The 26,934-nt window shown below is 44.7% G+C and overlaps 4 protein-coding genes across 7 annotated transcripts in view; 2 read left to right on the top strand and 2 right to left on the bottom strand.

Annotated features, from left to right (window-relative positions):
* FGFR1 (fibroblast growth factor receptor 1) overlaps nt 1–1,452 on the top strand; it is a gene marked incomplete at its 5' end in the record, with an annotated part of 38,787 nt that extends 37,335 nt beyond the window's left edge. For all 4 annotated transcript variants that reach the window (XM_081082960.1, XM_081082957.1, XM_081082959.1 and 1 more), the window contains 2 exons: nt 157–262; nt 379–1,452. In XM_081082960.1, the coding sequence (XP_080939086.1) occupies nt 157–262; nt 379–555 (283 nt within the window). In that variant the 3' untranslated portion in view covers nt 556–1,452. The remainder of the gene's footprint in view (nt 1–156; nt 263–378) is intronic.
* Nucleotides 1,453–4,580: 3,128 nt separating this feature from the next.
* Nucleotides 4,581–22,247, bottom strand: LOC308513133 (LETM1 domain-containing protein LETM2, mitochondrial-like). Its single transcript, XM_081082961.1, has 8 exons — nt 22,218–22,247; nt 12,040–12,177; nt 11,390–11,590; nt 9,712–9,831; nt 8,944–9,057; nt 7,053–7,145; nt 6,638–6,739; nt 4,581–5,910 (listed from the first exon to the last, which is right to left on the bottom strand). Exons 2-8 carry the CDS (start codon nt 12,154–12,156, stop codon nt 5,866–5,868), a joined length of 792 nt encoding a protein of 263 aa, XP_080939087.1. The 5' UTR covers nt 12,157–12,177; nt 22,218–22,247; the 3' UTR covers nt 4,581–5,865.
* Nucleotides 14,726–26,437, bottom strand: LOC308512642 (uncharacterized protein; the record flags this gene model as incomplete). The annotated part of the gene is made up of 4 exons (XM_081082243.1): nt 14,726–14,746; nt 17,893–18,036; nt 18,645–19,098; nt 25,851–26,437. The coding sequence occupies 4 exons, from the start codon at nt 26,435–26,437 to the stop codon at nt 14,726–14,728; spliced, it is 1,206 nt and encodes a 401-aa protein (XP_080938369.1).
* Nucleotides 26,067–26,934, top strand: part of NSD3 (nuclear receptor binding SET domain protein 3) — a 108,761-nt gene continuing 107,893 nt past the window's right edge. Inside the window, exon 1 of the mRNA XM_081082686.1 lies at nt 26,067–26,615. The gene's annotated coding sequence lies outside the window, so the exon portion shown is untranslated. The remainder of the gene's footprint in view (nt 26,616–26,934) is intronic.

Raw genomic sequence — 26,934 nt, 5'->3', positions numbered from 1 at the left:
GGAGGCCGAGCGGGTTTGCCGGGAAGAGGAAGAAAAGGGGTGTTTAGCTAGAGAAAACAGCCACTCCTGGTCACTCCTCCCACAGTTCCTCCTCCGTAAGCTACTCCATCTCTCCACTTACGTGTTTCCTCCCCCGACCTCACAATCCTGCCGCAGGTACATGATGATGCGGGATTGTTGGCACGCAGTCCCCTCTCAGAGGCCTACCTTCAAGCAGCTGGTGGAAGACCTGGACCGCATTGTGGCCTTGACCTCCAACCAGGTGAGGCTGTCCCGTGCCAGCCCTTCAGTCGTCATCACTTAGGTGCGTCTCTGTGAATTAAACTGCCTTAGGGAGGAGAGTGCTGATCCATTGCTCTTCTGTTTCTCCCATCACAGGAGTATCTGGACCTGTCAATGCCCCTGGACCAATACTCTCCCAGCTTTCCCGACACCCGAAGCTCTACCTGCTCCTCGGGGGAAGATTCTGTCTTCTCTCATGAGCCGTTGCCTGAGGAGCCCTGTCTGCCCCGACACCCAGCCCAGCTTGCCAATGGCGGACTCAAACGACGCTGACTAGCACCCCAGCACTGCCCTCCCCAAACTCCATCATCAGCTGTAGCTCACCCATCACTCCCCACAGGATTCACTGCCTCCCCTTTGCCCCTTCCCTGCTGGCGGGAGCCAGCTGCCTACCTGAGGCCTTCACCCCACTGAGTTCGCCTCTCTTCCTCCTCCTCCTCTCAACCTGCTTATGAGAGAGAGGAGTAGAGAGGCTGGTACTTGCTGATGGCCACTCCGTTCCCTCCCCAGTGGTGGACCAAGACCCCTCCCCGCCACCTGGCACTGCCTAGAGGGGTGGGAGTGGGAGGTAAGCGTGCCGAGCAGGCAGGTTGGCGAGAGCCGACGGAGCCTTCTCGTGTTGGTTTTGTCTGCTTCACCGCCACCCATAAGCCCTTGTGTTCCGGTAGCAGGTGCCTCGTCCTCAAGGCTACAGTAGTAGGGAGGGGAAGTCTCTGCTTCGGGCCTCGGTTGAAGGCAACCTCTGCTCCAGAGAGATGGTGCCATTGGCTTATTAATTCTGATACTAATTTGCTTTGCTGACCAAACACTTGGTACCAGAGGACAGGGAGGCGAAGGCTGGGAGCAGTGCCGTGGCCCTGGGGCCCAGCCCCAACTGGGGGCTTTGTACATAGCTATGAAGAAAACACAAAGTGTATAAATCTGAATATATATTTACATGTCTTTTTAAAAGGGTTGTTACCAGAGATTTACCCACTGGGTAAGATGCTCCTGGTGGCTGGGAGACATCAGTTGCTATATATTAAAAACAAAGAAAAAAGAAAAAAAAAAAGGAAAATGTTTTTTAAAAGGTCATATATTTTTTGCTACTTTTGCTGTTTTATTTTTTTAAATTATGTTCTAAACCTATTTTCAGTTTAGGTCCCTCAAATAAAAATTGCTGCTGCTTCATTTTTATATGGGCTGTGTGACAAGGGAGAGAATGTCAACCGAAAAGGAGCAAAAACGATGGGCCCTGGTCTGTGTCTGTCCGGAGGGCCCTGCACATTCCCTGCAGTTTCCTCCTAACCTCTTCCTTTTAGGTCCCGGACTGAGACCTCCGGACAAAACGCCCACCTCTTGGATGCTTTTGGAAAGGCAGGAAAAGAAGACATCTGCGTAGTGAGCAGGAACCTCCTGCCAGTGCACCAGAGGTGCCTGGGCCAAAGCCAAGACCCCCCCCCCCGCCCCCCCGCAGCCCTCAACCACAAATTGTTTCCTCAGGGGAAACTGGTGGGGTCGGGCAGGTCAGAGGGTCAGAGAGGGAGCTGGGAGCCTCTCTCAGAATAGCCAAGGCGTAGAACTAAAGAGGTGGAGGAGGAAAGCTAAGGATGATTCCGACAGGGGCGTGCAGAAACTCAGACCCAGATTTGCATCTACGCCCTCTGTGTGCGTGTGGTTTTGCTTGTGCTGCTGTGGAAGGAGAAGCTTGTCACCTAGGACGAGGTCTACATTAAAGTCCCTTGCTTCATGTTTTCCAGCCTGCTCTGTGTTTGTGATCCTCCCCCACACCAGTCCCCACGTGATCAAACTGCATGCGTTGGGACTATCACAGATCTTGGCTTCCTATAGTTCTTCCTGTACAAACCCCACCCCCCTCAGGAAGGAAGGAAAAAATGCTCTAAATGTTTATGGCAGCTTGGAAATTCACTTCCTCTGCCACCTGCTGGTCGTCTCTGCACTTGCCAAGTGTGTCCTGGCTCCTCCGAGCTCCGTGCTCAACCTGCTCCTGTGCAGAGCCTAGCCAGCGGTTCTCAACCTGTGGGTCGCGACCCCTTTGGCGGTCGAACGACTCTTTCACAGGGGTCTCCTAAGACCATCCTGCATATCAGATATTTAATTACGATTCATAACAGTAGCAACATTACAGTTATGAAGTAGCAACGAAAATAACTTTATGGTTGGGTCACAACATGAGGAACTGTATTTAAAAGGCCAGAAGGTTGAGAACCACTGCGTCTAGACCAAAAGCTTCCTTTTTTGCCGTACGGCTGAATACAGAAGAAAGTTCACTGTGCTTTCATTTCTGTAGAGAAAATGGGATTGCTGCCCTATGTTCCTTTCTGAGCTAGCTGGGGGTTTTTTGGCAGCTGCAATGTTGGCTACAATTGTAAATTAGTTCTCTTTCCTTGTGTCTCTGTAAATATGCAACTGTCAATCTATTACAGTTTGTGTTTATGTTTAATGAAGGCATAATTTGGTGAACAGAGCCAGGAAATGAATTTTAGCTCTTAAAAACATTTGCTTTCAGACCTTATAGTGGTATCTTTCCTTGTAAAATAGGGATGATCATTTCTGCCTTGGTCCTTGAAGCAATGTTGTGAGAATGGATGATCTATGAAGGGCTTTATATCCCTTTGGGAGAGGTGCTAGAGAAATATATAAGGCACTATTATAAGTGATGTCTTTGTTGTTACTACTCAAATCACCCACGGGTTTCCCCAGAGACTGAGCCTGGCTGTCTAATAAAAGATAGTGAAATTGACCTGAGAGAAAATGAAATGACCATTTTACTTAGATGACCAGATTGGGTCTCCTGAGAAAAGGAGTCTAGTTTATCTAGTGAAGGCGACGTGCTGTCAAGGCACTGAACTTGTCTGGTTTCCTGAGAGTGAAAAGATTAGGGCCTGGGATTACCACAATATTAAATCAATACTGCCTTTCTGCCTTTTCTAATTGCCATAGACTGGGGATCAGTCCCTTGGTACTGCTAATGTAATGTAATGTAATTGATCTCAGGTAAGTAAGATGGAACCTCATGAAACAAATGTATCTCAATGACAATGAAGTCGCTGTGTATCAGCGGCCACTGGGAGGAGCCAGCAGGCCATTATCTCAGTCAAATTAGGTAATAGGCCAGCCTGCTTTGAAGTTCCATTAGGTGTGTATTGGTGGTGACTGGGAGGTCTTTAGCCTAGATTTTAGCATGACTGGGCATTTATTGGATATCACCAACATGACATGTAACAATCAAAGTACAGAATTAGACACAGCACAAGTGTAGGTCCGAGGATGTCAAGTGCCACCGATACCTACCTGGAACAGAATTCTCAATGTCTAAGATACAGGCCATGGCTGATAACCACCACTCAGACTGGGTTTCAGAAAGTTCCTAAAATTATACTCACTGGGTTTATTAGCAGCTGATACACTGAGGTATATGCATCTGCAGGAAAGAGTAGAGAACAAGGAAGGGAGAGCGCTTTGCAGCAACCTGGCACAGCCTTCCACTCCTTTGGTTGAGAGCCAGGAAAAGGGAAGGTCAGCAAGAACCCAAGTGTTCAGGAAGACGCAGTTTTCGGCAAGTTCTCGCTAGGTTGGCAAGTAACTGAATTTAGAACCATTTATACTTCTGGTGCACAAAAGTGGTGCATTTAGTGAGCATGACAACTAGAAGTTTGTTTCTTGTTACTCCAGTAGGCGCTAAAGTCAGTATTGTGCCGGGACTGGTTCTTGAGCCAATTGTGTAGATCTCTTCCCAACTGGTGTTCGGTGACCTGTTGGTAGCTTGAAATCAACCGTGTGGGAGTATTTACACCACTGGAATTGGCAAGTGCTACAAATCAGCCCCTCTCCCCCTCCAGTTTGTTAACCATTTCTCTGAACACCACTAACTCCAACTCAGCATGGGGCTAGGTCTAACAATCATGGAACCCAACAGCCACGCCCTCTAAGTGATGAGAACAAAAGGAACTATCTCAACTTCTCTGAGCTACTATCATAAGAAGGGGAAGGGAGGTCTATCATGTGTCTTAGATGCCTGTTTATGAAGCAAAAATGGGTGAAGGCCAACTGGGGCCAAAAGTGACCAGGAGCCCCTTGACCTACTCATTCTCATTCTGCTAATAATCCCACTGACCGGGGGCCCCTTGACTTAATCATTCTTACTCTGCTCATAGGGAAAGCCAGAAAGATTGTAGTACAACAGCAGATATGAATCATTCAGCCAGAACAGGATTCAACAAGTTAAGTAGCTAATCCCTTTCCCACACTCAACACTTGAAATTGGAACTCATTAAAATAAACACCCAACATTTTTAAAGTGGGGACATTTATTATGAATCACCTTGTTAGTCCAATGGGGAGATCCATGGAATGCTGCATAGTAGGGATTCATTCTTCGCAAGGAATAGGACGGAGTTCATTAGCAGAACATGGTGGGGCTTGTCGTCTCGTGGAGAGGATGTTTAGGAAGCTTATAAAAGCACACATCCTTGCCATGAAATGCTGATGACGGTCCTCATTTAGGTGATCCCAGACAAGGATATTTGCATTTTATTTGGTTTGACTGATTCCCATCCAACTGCTCTCAATTTCACAGCAAGTAAAGCGATCTAATTTCATCACCCACAGGCTGAAATACCTTTTCCCTCCTAAGCGCTCCCCAAGGGAAAAAGGCTGTGGGTCAGCTGCACAGCAACCTATTATGTTGTGTGTTTTTTTTCCCGTTTTGACAATACAGAAAACAAACAAATATCTGAACATAATATTTGTTACTGGGTAGCATAGGGATTATATCAGACTTTAACCACCCCTATGACTAATAAATAGTCTTGTTTGTGAAAGACAAACAGACCAGAAAAACACACACCCAGCACAAACAAATGGTTAAGTCTTAAACCCTTAATTATGCTTCCTAGCAAAATGGTGACTAATGAAAGCCATATGTGCTAGAATCACGGCCGCCTCCTGGATTCCTGCAGACCCAGAGGGGAAGTCTCAGAACAGCCGAGCAGCAGCCAAACCTCTTTTGATTGCCAGTCTAATTCCCCATTTTATTCTCCAGGAAGTTTTTCCTTTATATCCAGAAAGACCTCACTGAGGAATGTCCATTCCATCTCATAAGCACTTTGTTTCCAGAGTACTGTTCCTGCCGGCGGATCACTGAACGAGTTGGTGAGGTGCTCTTACAATGGTGGTTGGAGTTTCTAAGTTCTTACTCAGATTGCCAAGTCATAGGAGGCAGAGTTATCTAAGGACTAAGCTGATTCCATTATGCAAAAAAAATTTCCTCCCCTAAAGGGAGGAAATGGGCACAAATACGAAGCTGTTACAGATAACATGGGGTGGGGGGTGTTTTACACAAAGTTTAGTGGGATGACATAATGACACAAAGGAAATGGGCTTTGCAATTACAGTTTTCTAAATGGTCTGAACTTGGTCTGACTGCTGACATCATCAGGAGTGTTTACAAGGTCTCAAAGGACTGCCCCTGATCCTCTACTCAAACGAGACACAGTCTTAGCTGGGAGGTGCTTTACGGATGCCACTGCTGAGGGCAGGAAGCTGAGAGCGCGAGCTTCATCCTCCAGGGCTCCTTTGGAACTAGTGGTGCTGCTCTGGGTTGTCTTGTGATTTGGCCTGGAGTGTCTAGGTACAAAACATAAGGATGTTAGCCCCTGGCCACAATTAGATGTGTAAGTTCTTCAGGAGTTACTTTTTTGTTTTCTTAAATCAAAATGACAGACCACAAGGTCAAATCTGAGTTTGTAATGTATCTTGGTGATAAAAATAAAGACTTGCAAACCAGGCCTCGATGCAATTTGCCCCATCTACCTGTTCCCTGGTGCTCTGGTCCTCAGGAGCCAGGAGAGCTGCTCACTGCACAGTTCAACTCTCCCATGACCCCTGCACTGTTTACTTGTATTATGCTTTTTTCTCTTGCCCCAAATGCCTTTATCCAAATGGAAAAATAGGTAAGTAATTTGTTATTTACAAGCATTTCTCCTAAGATTTAAATTGCTTTCCTGCTAGTATTTCCTGACATGAATCCTGTGTGAAATATACAACATATGGGAACTATTTCCATCTGGCACAAAGGAAAATAAGAATCTGCCTATATTGTAATTAGCTTTTAGACTTAACATGTTTAGGTCTGATCCACGGTTGCATTGGTTGATTTTTTTTTTTTCACTTTTGGATAATTGAGTTTAAAAAATGTAGTGGTTATAAGATGACTAAAATTCAGCCTACAGCTTCCTGTTTGAATGACAGGAAGAGCTGTGCAGTGTTTTACAATAGTTAAGATTCTAGACTTTCACTGCCCTTAAAAAGAACTGGAGGGAAAGGGGTTTTCTTTTTTTTAGGTCATACTTACAGCTTCTTTAGCAGAAGTCACGGATCCTTTAGGTAATGAAATAGGTGTTGATGGTGTTATGGGTGATGATGTAATTGGTGGCAGTTTCATAAATTTTTCATCCTTAAACATCAGAATTGAGAGGTGGGTTACTAGTTTTAAAATAATGTGCATGAGATAGATAGTCCTACTGCCATGACTACCAGGAACCTACAACAACTACTTCAGATTCTGGCACAGGACTCAAGAGGCAAAGTCTGGAACCTAATTACATATAACCAAATGTTGAACTTTCTTAGAAACAGCAAATACTACAACAAATATTACTTATTAAAGAACACCATTGAAGTTCAGTTTCATTCAGGGGTTACAGACGGAGAAATGACCTTATTTTCATGTTTAACCTAATTAATCATATGACAAGCAATGGTGTGACCTTAGTTCCCTTGAGCTGAGGTGCTAAGTCCACCAGGTTCTCTTTAGACTCAGGTGAAGTAGGTGATTCCACAGGACTGTGTGTCTTCGGAGCCTAGGGAGAGAGATGTTATATAAGCATGAACTTTATGATCTTCCTGAAACTCAGAAGCACTTCCACAGTAAGTAGTCAATGCTTTCTAGAACAATTCACTTTCCACTAAATCCCTAACTTGCTCCAACTATATACCCTTTATGAGTAACATATGAAATATGTCCCTGAAATAACAACTTAGTATTATTTATCTTGCAATTTTGAACACAAGTTGCACTCTAATTAGATTCCATTATTTAAAATCTTCAATCATTAACAAGCTACTGGTTTGCCAATTCTGGTGGTATTCTAGTCTCAAAAAAGGTGCCATTTCTCAATTGCCATCTATTTCTAATGGCATGGATATAACTTGGTCAAGACTGACATTTATCATTGCTGGCTCCTAATGACAAAAGTTATTTAAATGGTAGGTGCTACTTAATAGAAGCTCCTATAAAACGAGGGAGAGGGTGGCATTTTAGAATAAATAGTTAACTTGTCTTTAAGAATTAATTAGATTTAAAAATATATCATTGCTCTTTGGAAATAAGTAATTTCTTTGTGTACTTTGGAGGGAAAAGGGCTACGTATATCCAAAATTATAAAATATTCTATTTGATGTCTCTAAATTTTTATAGAGCCTAGCATACTACTTGTTTTCATTTTGTACATATGGAGAATAGGAGTTTTAAAATTGGATATTTTTTTTAAAGCAAAGCAATAAAATGGCTAGGAGGTTGTCATTTTGTCCTTAATTCCTAGGTCTTTCTCAACCATTCCAGAAAACAACATCTGGATAAAGAGTTTCTGCCCTTCTACAATAAGTCTGAGAACCCAAATTTAGCTCTGAGACATCATTGTGCTATTCCAAGATTTCCTTGCTCCTGACAGCAGTCAATGAATGACAGATAACTTTGATCTGACTTGAAGACCAAAGATAGAGTAAGAAGAAGAACCCAATAGCCTGCCTTTTTTGAACATGGTCTGTGCTCCAAAACTGCTCCTACCTAGTCTCCCTAGAATCCTTCCTGGACAAAGCCCAAATCCAGATTAGTCCCTGGAACTCTGCAAAAGGAAAGCAAGATGGGGTCTCCTGAAGTGTATTTTTCATGCTGACTTCATACCCTTTTCCTTGGCTTGTCCAAAGAGTCAACAGCATAACTAAGATTTAAAATGGTTGGTCCTCACTCCAGAATATTTCATCTAACCTACTAAAACACATGTGCAGCATGCTCAGTAGGTCTTTTCCTTGCTCACCCATGCAGGTTCTGATTAGACAAGAAGCCACAAAGTAGAACAGGGAGAGGCCCTTTCTGGTGGACCCAGAGCAAGATGCTAGTGATTGGGCCAGTCCTGGTTCTTCAGTAAAATACAAGAAGAAAAAAAGGCTACTGAGTTAAAGACAACAACAACAAAGATTTAGACAGTAAGTTGTAGAAAGACCAAAAGTTTAGGTTCTAAATTGGCCATTCACTGCTTTAAAATTAACAGGAATCTGGACAAATGAAACAGATGTGATAGAACAAGAACCATTCAGTCTCAAAGGAGAAAGTAGTGAAAACAGTCTGAAGACTAGATTGTTAATAAGAAGGAATGATCTGGACACCTATTAGTAAAACCAAATCAAGCTGGGATCAAAGGCAGTAACATCCCTAGAGCTAGAGATAGTTTTCGTGATTTTAATATTTTTAGTAATTTAAAAAGGATTTTAAGGCCAGTTGGCCAAAATTCCAAAAGATATGCCAAAAGAAATGCCTACTCTGACTGCAGTAGGAAATAAGAGATTTTGGGGAGGGGGCCCCTGAGCCCAGCTACTCACCTCTCCACTTAGTGGGATCTCAATTGGCTTTGGCTTCACATCTATCAAATAGAAGGTTCGTGACAGGAGCAAAAGAGAAGGAGGGACGTTCTCCTTCAGGTGGAGGTCCTGCCACTGGGGAATAAAACATGACAGAGTCACAGAATGAAAGGCCTGGATGTGACCCAGGATCATCTACTGCTTTCCCCCTTAAGATGGGAAGATTATCCGGGAGGCCTCACCTAATCACATGAGACCTTTAAATCTGGGACTAGAGATCAAAACCAAAGGAACTCCGAGATTTAAAGCATGTGGGAGGTTGGCATATGAGAAGTTCTTTGCAGATGGAGGCGACCTAGAGGTAAGGAATGCTGGTGGCCTCCGGGAGTGAGTAGCCCAGGGCTGACAGCCAGTGAGGAACCGAGCACCTCAGTCCCGCAGCTAAATTCAGAACTAAATTCAGCCAACAAGTGGAATGAGCTTGGAAGTGGGGTCTCCCCCACAGCCTCCAGAAAGGAATGCAGCCTGCACCTCTGACCTACAGGACAGGGAACAAATAAATGGGCGTTGTTTTAAGCCAGTAAATGTGGTCATTGGTTATGCAGCCATAGAAAACTAATACAGTACTTTGTCTCCGTCCAAAAAATCTAGCTGCTTTGGTATCCCACCACTCAATTAAATAAAGCAAATTAGGTAAGATGGCTCACTTGCAAAATAGAAATCACAAAATAAGTCTGCAATGTGTAGGGAAGAGAGCCAGTTAAAAGGCCCCGGAAAGCTGCTACTTGCCTCTGTGAGCTGTTGTACCAGTTGCTCCTCAGTGAGACCCAGTGATCTCATCCCTCGGGCCCTACATGCAGACTGTAGTTCTGGCACACTCAAAGCACTCACCCCTTCTTCGGCAATTACCTGGAAGAAATGTAAGGAATGGTGTTGGATCTTTGGTTCCAATTTCACCTAACTCCACCGAGTCAGGGGAAACACAGGATCTGATGCTTCCAATACTTAGTGCCCATACTGACTGCTGCAAAGGTCAGCCACCTATAAAAACAAGGTGACTTAGGAAGGTGTGGCAGTTGAGATGAAGGGCATCTTGCCAAAAGGTATCTTATACAATAAAAGCCTAATATGCAAATTGTCCCCTCAACCAGGAGTTTGACCAGGGGGGCGTGGCTGGCCGGCCAACCTCCTGCAGCCCTTCCCTCCAGCCAGTCCCACCCCCCGGGTTGCCCACCCCCCACCCTGATCAGTGGCAGGGCTGGCCAGACCCCACCCATGCAGGAATTCATGCCTCTAGTTAATAACATCAGAGATATTTACATAACTTCTCCTCAACACTCTGTCACCAAAGTAATTATTTTCCCTCTTGATTTGCATTTACCTACTTGTGACGTCTCTACTCCTTCCTGTCATGGCAGCTTTCAGTTTCATTTAGAAAATATTTCACTTGAAAAGCTTTGTACCATCTGTTGTCTGTTCTGGTGGTATTCTTTCCCCCATTGTCCCCCACCAACACCCCAGGAATGGCCTTAACTCTCTGGTCCACAAAACTCCCTGGGTAAATAACACAGTTTCTGCTTGGTGTGACACAAAACCATGATACTCCTGGGACCAGTATTGTTTATTCCAAAGTTCTGAAAACAACAACTGAAATCTAAATGGGGCCGGTGGGATCGTGAGTCTCAGTTCTGAGAATCCTGCTTCCCGCAGGCAGGATGCCTTTTTTTTTAACATATTTTTTTTAATTGATTTCAGAGAGGAAGGGAGAGAGAGAGGGAGATAGAAACATCAATTATGAGAATCACTGATTGGCTGCCTCCTGCACGCTCCCTACTGGGGATCAAGCCCCTAACCCAGGCATGTACTCTTGACCAGAACCCAAACCCGATGCTCTATCCACTGAGCCAAACCAGACAGAATGTTTTCAAGCAGCTGATACAGATTCAAGGAAGATTCTTTCCATTTTTTAAAGGAGTCTAATTAGTAGTTATAGTCCAAATTGTGCCTTTCTTTCGCAGATGTCTAGGCACTGCTTTCCCTCCCTGTCTTGCCACCCCTTCTTACCAAGCCAGCTCACCCAGCAGAACATTTACTTTGGCACCAGCTCTGCGGGAAGGGAGCAGAGGTGTGGGGGTGGAGTCCTGTCCTTGGCGGAAGAGTCAGGAATCTACGGGGCTGCCGCTCCTTCCCAGTGGGTCCTAACATCCTTCAGATTAGTCCCAGCTAAGACTTCCAAATTACTAATTGCTTATAATGGCCTTCTCAAGAAAATGGGTCAGCGTACAGTAACTCCTAAAATGAGAAATCAAGGTTCAGGCTGTCATGGTAACAGTGGTTAAAACCACTCCTTTTCCTAGAACTAGTCCATGAGCAGACCTAACAGAAGATACTGCACTTTATCACAAGGCCATTCTAAGATATCTCCCGAAGCCTTGCGAATTCCCTGGCGACAGAGTTAAGCTCTTACTTCATCATCTGCTTTTATAGACTTCAGTTTCATCCGAAGCTGAAAGCGGAGCAAATTGTTGGTTCCAAAATACGGCAGTTCTAGCAGTTTGCAAAGGGCGACCAGCTGTGCGCGATCTAAGTGGTTCAGGGTGAGCTCATCTTCAAACAGTTTGGAAAAGCGAACTATCTCCTTTGTGCTGGGCTTGTGGCCTATTTGGACCTAGGCAGCGGGACAAACGGGCTCAATTAAACAATTAAAATGTGCTTCCTACTTAATTTAACATTCCCAATAGACTATTTGAAAGACAGATCAAAGCATTTATGGATTCTGTCTTAGGTCTAGAAGTGGGTACAAAGAGGAGTAAAGAAATCTAAAGTCGGCCTAAATCAACTGAAAAATCAGGAATAGTTCAAACATTTGCCTAATTCTGTTCTTTCCAAGAAGTTATCATTGTCTTCAGCACATTGGCTGCTTTAAAATAAACATTTCTGCAAAAAAACAAACAAAAAAAACCCCCACAAAACTATAAACATTTGGAATATCATATCTATATAACTTAGATTTGCAAATTCAAAGATTGTAAACAATTTGGAAGATCCATGGTAACATGCATATTTCATAAGATTCCCAGCCCAGAAGCTGTTTGGTATTATATCAAAGACTGACACCTGTTCGACATAGGATGAGAACTGTGTAGAGGCCTCTCCCAGCCTGGTCCTCTTCCTCTTTGCCATTTCTGTCATTGTTTCTTGAAGAAATCTTGCTAGTTTCAACTTTGCAGCCATTTTCTTTTTCTGTTTTTCTTCCTTAATAATAGAAGAGGAAAAGTTCATCAGTCCTTCATGATTACAGCTTGGTAGATAAGGATGCAAGAAAAAGAACAGTTACCTTGTTCTTGTTCATCCCTAGTTCATGTATCAATATTATTCTCAAACCTAAATGGATGGTTTCTGTGAGAACCAGAGCAAATAAAAAGTAGTCTCTGTTTGCAACTTATCTCCTTAATTTTGTCACAAAGCCATCCTCTTTATTTATTGCTAATACAATGGTCATAAATATTTGATAGATCCAAAATATCCCCTCAATGATAGGCTTTGTCATTATTTAGAATGAGATACTATTTCCTTTTTTACATTTTATTTTTCAACTACAGTTTATAGTCAACACTATTTTGTATTCATTTCAGGTGTACAGTATAGTGGTTAGACAATCATATACTTTACACCAGCGGTTCTCAACCTGTGGGTCGCGACCCTTTCACAGGGGTCACCTAAGACCATCGGAAAACACATATATAATTACATATTGTTTTTGTGATTAATCACTATGCTTTAATTATGTTCAATTTGTAACAATGAAATTGGGGGTCACCACAACATGAGGAACTATTAAAGGGTCACGGCATTAGGAAGGTTGAAAACCACTGCTTTACACAATCTCCCCGATATTTCAAACACCCACTTGGCACCAAAATAGTTATTACAATATTACTGATTATATTTCCTATGCTATACTTTACATCCCATGATTATTTTGTAACCACCAATTAGTAATACTTACTCCTTTCACCTTTTTCACCCAACCCCCACCCCTCTCCCCTCTGGCAACCAGCAATCTGTTCTCCACATCTATGGGTCTGTCTGTGTTGTTTAATCATTTATTTTGCTCTTTAGGTTTTACATGTAAGTGAAATCATATGGTATTTGTCATTCTCTGACTGACTTATTTCACTTAGCTTAATACCCTCAAGGTCCACCCATGCTGTCACAAGTAGTAACGTTGCATTCTTTTTTACGGCCGAGTAATATTCCATTTTATATATGTACCAGTACTACAGGTTTTTAACCCATTTGTCTACTGATAGACACTTGCATTGTCTGAGTTATTTATAAATGAGATACTATTTCTTGCCCTAGCTGGTTTGGCTCAGTAGATAGAGCCTTGGCCTGAAGAGTCCCGGGTTCGATTCCGGTCAAGGACACTTGCCGGGGTTGTGGGCTCGATCCCCAGGAGGGGCCTTCAGGAGGCATCCAACCAATATTTCTCTCTCATCATTGATGTTTATATCTCTCTCTCCCTTCATCTCTGAAATTAATAAAAATATATTTTAAAATAATAAAACACATACATAAATAAATGAGATACTATTTCTAAATCTGGTTTAAACAATCTAGACTTCTAGTTGAACAAACCCCTAGTCTGAGTGGCCCTGGATTTTGCTTGAGCCATAAACAAAGAAAACTAGGTAATTAACTCTACCCTAAAGTAGCTTATAGTTTATGTAAAACAAACACAATTTATTACAATATAATGAGTTAAGTGCTATAACAGATATGAACAAAGCACTACACAGAAGAGAATTGAGAGTACACTCTTAAGACACTATGTTGATCATTATTTCTAAATCCTTGTTCATCATCAGAAATGCTGTGTGGCCCAGCCAGCATGACTCAGTGATTGAGCATTGACCTATGAACCAGGAGGCTACGATTTGTTCCCAGTAAGGGCACGTGCCTGGGTTGCAGGCTTGGTCCCCAGGGTGGAACATGCAGAAGGCAGCCAATTAATGATTCTCTCTCACCATTGATGTTTCTATTTCTCTCTCCCTCTACCTTCCTCTCTGAAATCAATAAAAATATATTTTAAAAGAAATGCAATGTAGTGGCATTTTCAAAATAACCACGGTCAGGATTCAGGACAATACCGAGAAGCAGAAATATATATCCTTTTTTTTAAAAAAAAATATATTTTATTGATTTTTTACAGAGAGGAAGGGAGAGAGATAGAGAGTTAGAAACATCGATGAGAGAGAAACATCGATCAGCTGCCTGCAACCAACGTACATGCCCCTGACCGGAATCGAACCTGGGACCTTTCAGTCCGCAGGCCGACTCTCTATCCACTGAGCCAAACCGGCTTCGGCATATATATCTTATATATACATATTTTTAAGTTGCCCAAGAGATTCTAAAGATCACCCAATTATGGCAATCTTTGGTTTTTAGAAAGATCTTAAAAGACTCAGCCAAAAACTCACACAATGGCAATACCATGATTAGTCATTACCATTAATCAATACCATTTTTAGTCATCCATTGCACTCAACTGCATCCACATCCATATACACATCCACATAGCGTGTCAATCTACGAACCAGGAGGTCATGGTTCAATTCCTGGTCAGGGCACATGCCCGGGTTGTGAGCTCATTCCCCAGTGTGGGGTGTGCAGGAGGTAGCCAATCAATGATTCTCTCTCATCATTGATGTTTCTATCTTCCTCTCTCTCTTCCTTACTCTCTGAAATCAATAAAAATGTGTTTTAAATACATATCCATATCCATCCATCTGTCCCCTTATTGAGCATCTACCATGCGCTAGAGAAAAAATGAGCAAAAACAGTTATGGAACTTCTAGTCTAATGGGAGAGACAAACATTAAAAGATAAACTAGTAACTCCAAAAATGGATGTGAAAGTGTAACTGAGAAATACTATGAAAGAGAAATGCATGGTACTGTGCTCCGATGTAAACAGAAAGCTAGCACTCTTGTTTGCTTGCTGTCTCTCTTTTCATGCAACAAAGAAAACAAGAAAGTATTTTCTAGGACTGTGTCCATGATGTATATACACTGAGTGGCCAGATTATTATGACCACCTGACGTTTGTAGGCAAATTAGCTATAATTTTGAGCTGAAATTGCTAGAGGGCCAGACCATTATAAATAGGGAAACAGGTTGTTTACCATGACAGTAGAAGTGACTTTTTTCTGAAGATACAGGTAAACAATGCGATTTAACAGCCTTTGAACGTAGGATATATTTGAACATGAGTGGCCAGATTATTATAACCACCCCATCAGTACTTCGTTGGGCCACCCTTTGCCTTCAATACTGCGGCGATTCTTCTTGGCATTGACTCCACTAGATGTTGAAAGGTGATGCGAGGAATCTGACACCATGCCTGATGAATAGCACTGTCCGGCTCTATGAGATTTGATGGTTGTGGAACCAGCTGCCTGATGGCTCTTTTAACTTCATCCCACAAATGCTCAATTGGATTGAGATCTGGTGATTGTAGGGGCCACCTAAGCAAGGTAAAGTCTCCCTCATGTTCTTGAAACCACTCCTGCACAATACGAGCACTGTGGCATGGCGCATTGTCTTGCTGGAAGAAGCCATCTCCATTGGGATACGCCAGCAACATGATAGGATGAACTTGATCAGCAATGATACTTAGGTATGTTGTGCTATTCAGACGTTGTTCCACACGAATTAAAGGGCCCAAACATGCCAGGAAAACATGCCCCAAACCATAACACTGCCCCCACCATTGTACTCATGCATGTGGGGTGCATGCTTTCATGCTGTTTCCACCAAATTCTCACTCTGCCATCTGGAAACGTGATTCATCGGACCACATGACTTTTTTCCAATACTCGACTGTCCAATCCTTGTGTTCCTGTGAGAATTGGAGACGTTTTATCTTGGTAACTGCAGACAGCAAAGGTGTTTGAACAGGCCTTCGGCTTCCATATCCCATACGATGCAGTGTACGGCTAATTTGCCTACAAACATCAGGTGGTACATGATGCAAAAACATGTACTGCCCAGATCTGCGGATGTGGCAAGATGGCCACCCGCCGGGCAGCACCATCCTGCACAGCCAGAAACCTGTGATGGTGAAGAGGAAGCGGCTGCTCCACCCCAAGGCAGTAAAGTTGTTATACAACTTTCCTTATTGTTATACAATTTTTTTCAGGAAAAAAAATTAAGTAAATTAACTCAACATGGATCATAGACTCAAAACTATAAAACACCTAGGAGAAAATCTTAGATGATCTTGGATATGGCAAGAGTTTTTAGATACAACACAAAAAGCACGATCCAAGAAAAAAAACATCAAGTTGTGTGTTATTAAAATTTAAAACATTTGTTCTGCAAAAGACACAGTTAAGGGAATGAAAAGATAAGCCACAGTCTGAAAGAAAATATTTGCAAAACAGATATCTGATAAAGAACCTGAATACAAAAATATACAAAGAACTCTTAAATCCCAACAATAAGAAAATGAACAACCCCATTAATAAGTGGGAAAAAGATTTGAATAGACACCTTTCCAAAGAAGATATATAGGCCTGGCCAGCACGGCTCAGTGGTTGAGTGTCAACCTAAAAACCAGGAGGTCACAGTTCGATTCCCAGTTAGGGTACATGCCAGGATTGCAGGCTCGATCCCCGTGCGGAGCCTGTAGGAGGCGGCCAACCAATGATTCTCTCTCATCATTGATGTTTCTATCTCTCTCTCCCTTTCCCTTCCTCTCTGAAATCAAAAGAAATATAGAGATGGCAAAGAAGCATATGAAAAGATGCTCCATATCAGATATCATTAAACAATTACAAATTAAAATAACAATGAGATTCCACTGCACACCTATTAGAATGGCTAATACGAAAAGCACTACAACACAAATGCAGATAAAGATATAGAGCAAAAGAAGCTCTCATTCATTGCTAGTGGGAATACAAAATGATGCAGCTATTTTGGAAGATAGTTTATTGATTTTTTTTCAGAACTAAACAGTTTTACTATACAATCCAGCAACTGTTCTCTTACGTATTTACCCAAATGGGTTGAAAGCATGTGTCCACACAAAAACCTACACATGGTATTTTTAGCAGTTTTATTCATAATTGCCAAAAATTGGAAGCTACCAATGTCCTTCAATAGGTAAATGAATGAACTGTGGCATATCCATACAGTGAAATAGTATGCAGTGATAGAAAGAAATGAGGCATGAGCCGAAACCGGTTTGGCTCAGTGGATAGAGCGTCGGCCTGCGGACTGAAAGGTCCCAGGTTCGATTTTGGTCAAGGACATGTACCTGGGTTGCGGGCACATCCCCAGTAGGAGATGTGCAGGAGGCAGCTGATCGATGTTTCTCTCTCATCGATGTTTCTAACTCTCTGTCTCTCTCCCTTCCTCTCTGTAAAAAAATCAATAAAATATATTTAAAAAAAAAAAAAGAAATGAGGCATGAAAAGACATGGAGGAAACATATTGCTAAGGCAAAGGAGCCAGTCTGAAAAAAACTACACACTATATGATTCCAACTATATGACGTTCTAGAAAAGGCAAAACTATAGAGACAGTAAAAAGATCAGTGGTTGCCATAGGTTGAAGGATAGAGGGAAGAGGGCAAGCAGGGGATTTTTAGGGCAGTAGGACACTGTGAGGGTGGATACATGACATGATGCATTTGTCAAAACCAATAAAACTATACAACATAAAGAGTGAACCCTAATGTAGAGTATAAGCTTTAATTAATCATAATGCATAGATATTGGTTCTTCCAGTTGGAACAAATGTACCACATTAATGCAAGATGTTAATAATAGTGGAAATGGAGGAAGAGGTACCTGGGGATTCTCTGTACTTTCTGTTCAATTTTTCTGTAAACCTAAAAACTTCTCTGAACACTGAAGCAAGCCTACTGATTTTTTAAAAGTTAAAAACTCCTACGTACCTTTTTAGATTTACTTTCAAAAGTTGATGGCAACATCTCTGGGAAGAACTTCAGAAACACTGGTAATAAGAATTCCATGAAGGGTACAATTATGAACACCATAAATGGAACCAAGCGGAAGAAATCAACACAAGTCCTCAATAGCTAAAGAATTAAATGCATATGCAATATTCATTATTTTAGAATGTGCCAAAAACAAAACAAAACAGAAACCCCTAAAACTAAAAAGGCTGCTTTGGCTCTGACAGTCTGCAGCTGTTTAGAAAATGGAAAGGTGGGATTTTCCTCTTTATCATAGCTCTGAAGTAACATTTATGGGATATCCTCAAGGAAATCTGTAACAATCAAAATATATTATTGGTATCTTGTAGCTTTCATCTAACTTAGGGGTCTGGACTTGAATAACACAGTATCTGTTAAAATTGTTTTTTAATGCATATTCTTAATATATTAACAACAGTTTGTATTTCAGATGCACAGATCAAACCTGCAGCCTCTCAACTCCTTGAAGAGATTAGAAACATAATTATAACCATTCTATATAGGCAAATATATACAAATTTTAAAATTTTGCCTAAAGTTGTACAATAAGTCAGTAGCAGACAAGAAACTCAGAAATTCCCAATCTTACCATGTTACTATTCCTACTTTGGGATTTTTTAAATGAATTCTAAGTTGAGTTTAAAACTTGGTTCCTAAATAGTTCATTTTAACTTTACACTTTCTTTTTTTAAAATATGATTCTTGCCTACCCTTCGTCTATCTCGTCTGGTCAGCATCTGTCCATGCAACAGCCTCCGAATCATTTTGACAGCAACTTTGGTGTCAATCCAAAGAAAATAGAATCCATTGTAATAATATTTAAGTTCATCCATAATTCTTTGTCTATAAGATCGCTTTTCTTCCTTAGTCTCCATACCAGTTTCTTCTGTGGGCTGAGAGCTTGTCACCTGGGGTTCTGGGGTGGGTTGCTCCAGCTGAGGTTCACCAGGGACCTTTTGTAGCCAGCAAGTTGATGTGTGTAGCTTTTGTATTATCCTAGTTAGTAAGTGATGTCCTTTATTGCCTGACTGACTAGGATAGGAGTACTTCCTGCTTCCATAGTTCTTCGTATATGTTTTATTTAAATGGGAATCTGGCAAGTGAAGAAATGCAAGTGATGGGAAACAAGAAGAGCAGGTAGGATGTACAAAATGGCTAGGGAATCTGGAATAAAGAGCAACATCCTCTGAGTTGAGCACAAACGATTACAAACTTAAAAGTTAAAGAAATAGATACTGTTATCAGGTTAAAATAAATAGTTTTAAAGCCTGTATTTTAAAGTAGATGATGTTCGGTAGTGAATGAAATATAACTTTTTATCCCAGTTGAAGAACAGTAACCTTTATGGTTGAATAATATACTCTATGAGAAATATTAGTAAGTTCATTCCAAGAATAATCGCTATATTAGATGTAGAAACTCTGCAACTATTCATTTAAAAATCTAATAGCAAATATTTTCCCACTAGGGGTTATGTTTGAAAGTTCTTTATCTACTACCAGAAAGCAGGTGGAAGACTTGTGCCGTCACCTACTCTACTGACGATAGGAATGTTATTTGAACAAAGCAGTTCCAGGTCCTTTTGGGGGTTAACCAATCACATAAAATTGCCTTGTTTACGTGCTGCCTTCCCATAGATTCCCTCAAGTAAGAGGCACTGACAACCAAAACAGCCTTCACCTAAGATTCCTGAAGAACCTTAGGAATAAGAATTTGAATTGGGCACCCCAGCCAGGGATCTCTACAGTCTACTTTGGCAATAGCTCACAGTCTTCAGTTAGACTAGCACATCAGCTTGTTTGAAAATTAAAATAAGATTATCTAGGCAAAGAAAGTTCCTGGCAAAGAGACTTCTTTTGGCAAAGAGATGGCTTTTTCCATTCTTTGTTTTTGAAGCATGCCAAGATTTAACACTTTTTGAATAGCTAAAAGGGAATATGTCCAATGTATCCAGCACATAGTACGTTCTTGGTGAATATTCTTTGTAATAAATAAGTGATAACAGATCTTGCTGGGGCAGGTATAGGCCCTAGGACTGGCTTGTTTGCCAGCCACTTGACTCCTTCTTATATGTAAGGGCCTCATGTAATATTCATCCATGACATTCTAAAACCATTACATCTTCTATCCTACCTGTACTACACATCCACAAAATGACTCAGCTGAGTTCTAAAGCATATTGAAAATTTGGGGTAAGTTTAAATACATTAAAATGTCAGCTTCCTAAACACCGACACAGTTAAAAACAACAAAGCTTTATCTGTGTACTAGGCCTATCTTTTTACATATACTTTTCCATCTAGAAGAATAAAGTTCACATTAATATTGGGGGCAGGAGGGAAATTCCAAGGCTTACCTTGTTCGGGCAATAACTAAGACTGTATTATAACAGTAGACAGCCATATTTATATTTGTCTCAACTAGTCAACATTGGGACCTAGGCAGAAGGAGTAAGTAAACAATTCAGTATTTGAAAAAACACATCAATTATAAAGGTATCAGGATTTAAGTGTTTTTAACTACTGCAAGGGTAAAATATTTGCATATTCTATTCAAGGTGTAACATCTCTTTCAAGTTCCCTTCCAACAATCATGAATAATGTTTTCTTAGTCCTGGATTTGAGAATGGTACTTTGAGACCCCAACAAAGAGAAATGACTTTTAATACGATGATGCACACGACAGTGAAAGTTTTCAAAGACATTTTGATTTCTGGTCAATAGTACCCAGTAATCTACTTATATGGTTGCCAAGTATTTAAGAAACTGAGGAAGGTACACTTATTTGTAGCCTAAAAATACAGGTAGAAAATAAATATCCTGGATTTGTTTTCAATTAGCTTTTTTCCCATACTTGGCCAAGCTGCCCCAAACTTTAAAAGATTGAAAGTACTGCCCTGGCCAGTGTGGGTCAGCTGGTTGAGCCGTCCTCCCATGCACGGAAAGGTCACCGGTGGATTCCCGGTCAGGGGCCTGCCTGGTCCCGGTTGGCATGGGGGAGGCAACTTCATATCAATGTCTCTGTCTCTCTGTCTCTCTGTCTCTCTCTCTCTCTCACACACACACACACACAGTAAAAACATATTTTTAAATATTATAAAACGAATTATTGCCCGGAGGGCATGGCTCAGTGGTTGAGCAGACCTATGAACCAGGAGATTGCGGGTCAGAGCATATGCCCGGGTGCAGGCTCAGTCCCCAGTCGGGGGCGTGCAGGAGGCAGCCAATCAATGATGCTCTCTCATCATTGATGTTTCTCTCCCTCTCCCTTCCTTTCTGAAATCAATAAAAATATATATTAAAATAAATAAAACGAATTCTTTTTTTTTTCAAGAGTTAAAGTATTCATTTAAGTAGCAGGGCAGATGTACATGGTACCCGCCAACAGTTCAAGTGGAGGGAAACCGGTTTCCCGCGCTAGGGATTCTCCGCAGAGCTTCACGCCTTGACATGCGCTTTACAGAAACCCTCCTCCTTCCTGCGGCGCTTCTCAGCCCAGGGCAGCAGGGGCCTCGGTACCGCTCTCAGCATCACCTCCGCTTCCCTGCAGCTGCGGGGAAAGTACCAGGGTCTTTCGCGGACGGAAACCTCAACCACAGAACAGACATTTTGATCAAGGGCTCAAATAATACTTGGGAACATCCGAGCCCAGACTAAGGACGGGCGTCCTCCTGCGGGAGGGAGACCAGACCCCATCCGGCGGCCAGCCCGCTGTCCGGCCCCCGGCGCTCGGGCTCAGGGCTGCGGGCTACCACTTCCCCGGCGGGCGGCGAGCCCCGCCCGCGCCCACGCCCCGCCCACGCCCGCACGCCGAGCCGCGGCCGCCGGATACGTGGGCTTCCGGCGCTGCAGGACCGGGGGCCCCGGCGCCCTCGCCTCCCTCGGCCGGCGGCTTTCGCGCGCGTGGGGTGGACGGCTGCTGCGTGTACTGCGGCGGCGTCTGGGTGCAGTGTTTCTCTGTATTTTGGTGCGGGAGTGGTGCAGGCACCAACCTTGCGGGCGATCCGGGTTTATGGGAGGCAGACGAGAAAGCAGGACGCGGGGTACAGAAGAGAAAGGAAGGAGCGAAGCACGAAAGGGGGGACGGAGGCTGAGCTCCAAGGCTGTTGGGCGGGCAGGGGGACGAGGGCTAGTGCCGAGGAGAGCGCGCCGGGCCACTGGCAGCGGCCGGGCGAACTGGGCGCCGAAGGCGGAAACCAGATGCCGAGGGAGCGGACTCTGCCGGACACAGGCGGGCGCGGTCCCCCGAGTCACTGCCCGAGGACTAGGCCGGCCCAGCCCTACCTCCGCGGCCGGCTCCCGCGAACGGCCGCCTCAGTCCTCCAGTGCCTTCCCGAGGCCCCCCTCCCCCGCTCCCCACGCTAGAAGGGCCCGCGGCCGTCTCTATGGCTCCTCCTCGTTCCTCGCGGTGACGTCACTCTGAGTGACGACATCGCTCACCAATGGGCTCCCGGAGTCCGCGGAGCGAGGGTGTCCTTCGCCGCGGCGTCCCTGGAGGCTGCGAAGCCTAGTTCCCACCGGCAACATGACTTACGTCCCTGCTGGGTTTAGTTTAAGGGGACTCCGTGTCCAGGGGTGGGAGGAAGGCAAGACCGACGTTTTCCTACCTGTCCACAGTCTCTAGGCTGTGGACCAGCCCTCCCCGAAACCCTTCGCTGAAAGCTGGGTGAAAGGAGCGCTTGCCCTCCGGAGAGCGCAATATGCCTGATAGTCGCCATGGTAACCATCTTGGAATCATGAATTACATCACTTTCATGTTTTTCCTTCCTTTCCCCCACCCCCTCCAACTGCGCAATTGCGGGGGAGGAAGCAGTGGAAAGAGGGAGTGGCAGAAAGGGCGGGAATGGTAAAGAAAACATCCCTCTGGACCAAGACTGGAATGCTGTGTACTCTCAATATGCATTATAAATGTTCTCTTAGCCGGCATTGCTTCTGATCAGTATTTTCTGTAAAAATTCTCATAATATTTAAAATATATATTATAGTAGCTGTGAAGGTTTGGAGGGGGGAGGACTTCAGTTTCTAAGATGAGCAACTGAGCCATCTTGGGAAAGTGAAAGATCTAGAAGTGTCCTCGCTCCCTGGCTCTCTCTACCCACCCATTTTATCTGGCTCTAGGAAGAAAAAATTTTAGTGGCTCTCCTTTGACTAACACCAGACAGCAAGGAATACCTTTCTCACGGAGAACACTTCTCTTAACACGTTGGCGGACATGTGCCATCTGGGCTGCACATTTGAAAGAATGAAAGATGACGGATATTACATTTCAGGGTTTTCTTGGCCTGTTTGTTTTGTTTTTAAATGCCGACTGCTTTTAATTCACAAAGCATTTTTCAGCTAGTAACTAAATGAATTAACTGTTAACGAGGCAAAACTTTTCCGTTTGGCCACTAGAGGGCACTTAGTGCATGTCTGATGCCCAACAGTCCACAGAATGGTTTCACTTCATGTTCTATGTTTACTAGAATTAACAGATTCTACAAAGCTTTGGTCTTTTTTTTACCTTTGCTTTCTTTGCCTGAAAATTTCCGATAGTAAATTATGAGCTCTAAAAGGCTAGGGTGCAATTGTCACATTAATTTTATAAATTAATCACTGCACAACCATGTACCCATACTTTTCTGGAAAAGATCATAAAGGATACAAAAATATTCCTCTTAGTAGTTCCCAGGAGACATTTTATATCGGGGAAATATTCTTATTCATGCATTGTATTCACTTACAACCAGGCACAGTGAAAATCATTAAGTATTCATAAACCAGATGCACGAATCACTATTTGAAAGATGAGCTAGATTTTCTCCCATGGCCATATGTTGGCAATCCTATTCTGCAAAGGGAAGGGGTAAGAATCTTTCTTATTGAAATTCATTTGTTCAAAGCAGTGTCTGCCTTATCCTGTTATTAGGACTGGTGACTTTTTTACTTTCAGGGTAAGTGATTTATAACATAAGGAGTTTTTAGTTATAATCTTCAAACAGGAAACAAAATGTTTTTCTCCCTAACTCTGGCCCTGATTGTTAGACTGCTGTCTTCATGACCTGTTTGCTCATTTTCTTTGGAGGAGAGAAAGCATGTTCTGGCCTTCAGATGTTAGATGTTAAAAATGTAATTTTTAATGGGCATGTCCCTAAATGTGGCTTCAGATAAAATATTATTAGAAATATAATGTATTTTCTAGTGTTTTGCAGAAACAGACTATGCATCTACCTCACATAACTTTAATTTTAAACTTTTGTCAGCAAAGTTTTAGAAGAAAATAAAAATAAAATCCCTAGGGACAACCAAATTCTTCTCAAGGGGAAAATCTAGGTGTCTGGTCAAGGCAACAGTTTATCAACAAAACAGGTTAAATATGGGAAGGTGGAAAAGAAGGGTGGAGGTGGAAAGGATCATAGGAATAAAAAACCCATTTAACCTTTCTTCGCAGGAGATAGAATCAAACTAAAATAAGCTCAGGTGGCCCCCTTCGGAGGTCTGAGCTCCAAAAAGACATCTAGGCATTTAAAACCAACAAAAATGTGATTTTATTGATTCCTTTAGTGTTTGTTGCTACACTAAGCATACATACTACACAAGCATAGTTTTAGAAATAGTGATTAATAGCAATGGGAATGCTTAATTTGAATATCACCCTTAGTATTATTAACAGGGTTATGTTTTTTTTTGTTTTTTTAAAAATATATTTTGTTGATTTTTTACAGAGAGGAAGGGAGAGAGAAAGAGAGTTAGAAACATCGATGAGAGAGAAACATCGATCAGCTGCCTCCTGCACATCTCCTACTGGGGATGTGCCCGCAACCCAGGTACATGCCCTTGACCGGAATCGAACCTGGGACCTTTCAGTCCGCAGGCCGATGCTCTATCCACTGAGCCAAACCAGTTTCGGCTAGGGTTATGTTTTTAAAAACTAATACATAATTAGTAGTCATTAAAATAGTTGATCTGTGGGAATGTCTTAATTCCTTATGTAAGTGGTAAAGATATCAGGAATTTCTTGTAAGGGTATCCAATAGATCCAGCACTGTAACGGCTATAGAGAGGATAGCATCTGGCAGCGATACGGCTTTATTAATCTCGGAACAGAGTTTTGGTTTCCTCATCTGATTGCTGCCTGTGGTTCCTTTATTCTCCGAGCTGCAATGTTCTAGTCATTATCAAACAGCCTCCGGAAATATCACCAACTCTGCACACTCCGGCAAGAACAGTTCACTGCGGCACACCTCCCAGGCCTTCCATTGTTCAGGAGGCATTTCCTAGGATGGGGGGCGGTGGCGTTAGGGTCACAGAGGGTTTTGACTCTCTTCTTCCTCTCCCTCTTGCGTGCACTCTGTCTAGTGCACAGGCCCTCCCATCCCTGAAAAGAAAGACCTGGCAGCAAGCAGAAGGCCCGGGCACGCGACGGGCACAGAGCCCCCCGAGGTCTGGGGTGCCCCTCGTTACCCACAAGCCTCCGGGCCCGCCGTGCCAGCAGGAAGCAGGCGCGCGGGGCCCGGCGCCCGCGAGGGAGGTGGGCGCCCCCGCACAGAGGCCGAGGGGCCGCCGGGGCCTCCCGACGCTCGCCGTGGGGCAGCCTCCGGCTGAAACGCGCGCGGCTGACGGAAAGGCTTGCCGCCCCCCCTCCCCCCGAGGACCCAGGAGGAAGTCGCTGCCATGGTGCCCACACGCAGCCCCAGGTGGCCCGGGCAGCTCCTCTCTGACAGCTGTCGGACCGCAGGCGGCCGAGGAGCCACACAGGTTGCTGTCCCCTTCCCGGCCGTCGGGACGGGGCACCCGCCAGTAGGTTCCTCGAAGGTCTGGGGGTGGCGCGGCAGAGCCCCGCCGCGGGGTCCCCCCCCCCCGGTGTCTCCTGTGCGCCCCGCGACTCAGTATGTGACGCGCACGAGCACGGCTCCCCTCCCTCCCGGCCGCCCCCACCTCCGGTTCTGTTTTGGTTTTGCTCTCGGCCGCGTCTCTCTTTCCTTCCTGTCCCCCCGCCTTCCCCGCCCGCGGCCTCGCTGCCGGTCGGGCCTCCCTCGGGCGGCTTCCAGTTCTGCTTCGCGCTCTGGCCCCTCCTCCCCGCCCCGCACCAGCCGCTTCCTCCTCGCGCGCCCCGCGCCCCGAACCCGGGACTGCATTTCCCGGTAGGCGCCGGGGCAGCCAATAAGCGGCTCAAGATTTGGCGGCGGCGGCGGCGGCGCCCCGAGAGTCCGGGTGGGGGGGCTTTGTGCGCGGCGTCGGTGGCGGCGGCGGGAGCGGGCGGCGGCGGCGGCCAGATCCGAGGCGGAGGCCGCGGAGAACTGCCCACTGGTGGTCGCGGACAGACGTGCGGAGGCCGGCAGGAGCCCGGCGGACCCAGCTGCCCCGGTCGGCCGCCGGCCCCCCGGCTCCTCTCTGGTAGCGGCGGCTCCGCGGCGACCCCCTCCCTCGCCGCCCCTGGCCACCCCGCCCCCGGCCGCCTTCCTCCTCCCCGCTGCCGGCCTGGCCTGGCCGGCCCGGTGGCCTCCTTCCGTGCCCGCCGCCATGGCAGAGGCATCCGGCGCGAGGGAAATCTAGCCCGGGGATTTCATGCGGCCTAGCTCGGCTCCGTCTCCTCCCCCCGCAGCCCGGGCGGCTGCCCGCACCCCAGTTCCGCTCCGGGCCTCCGTGTCTCTCCTGTGATCCTACGGACACGGCTGGGGGTTAGAATGGAACAAACTGAAGGTAAAGTGGATGCGCGCGTGTTCGTGGGTCCGTGTGTCGGAGGGGCCGAGCCGGGGACGGGACCGGGGTGGGGAGAGGGACTCGAGCCCGAGTGGGAGGACACGCGAGCGGCCCGCCGGGGCTCGAGGGGAGCCTGGGAGGAGGAGCGGATGGCCGGGTGCGGGGTGTGCAGGGTGTCGGGAGGTGGGGCAGGGGCGGTGGGGTGCGGGTAAGAGCCGGAGTGGCGCGGGGCTGGGAATTGGGAGTAGAGGTGGGATGGGGGCGGGGATAGCGATGGGGCCGGGGGAGGGGCAGGCCCCGCGGAGCCGAGTTAGGTTTC

The sequence above is a fragment of the Myotis nattereri genome, assembly GCF_964212035.1.
Source record: "Myotis nattereri genome assembly, chromosome: 2".
Lineage (NCBI taxonomy): Eukaryota > Metazoa > Chordata > Mammalia > Chiroptera > Vespertilionidae > Myotis > Myotis nattereri.
Note: the sequence above shows the minus strand (reverse complement) of the source record. Positions and strands in the feature narration are given on the sequence as shown.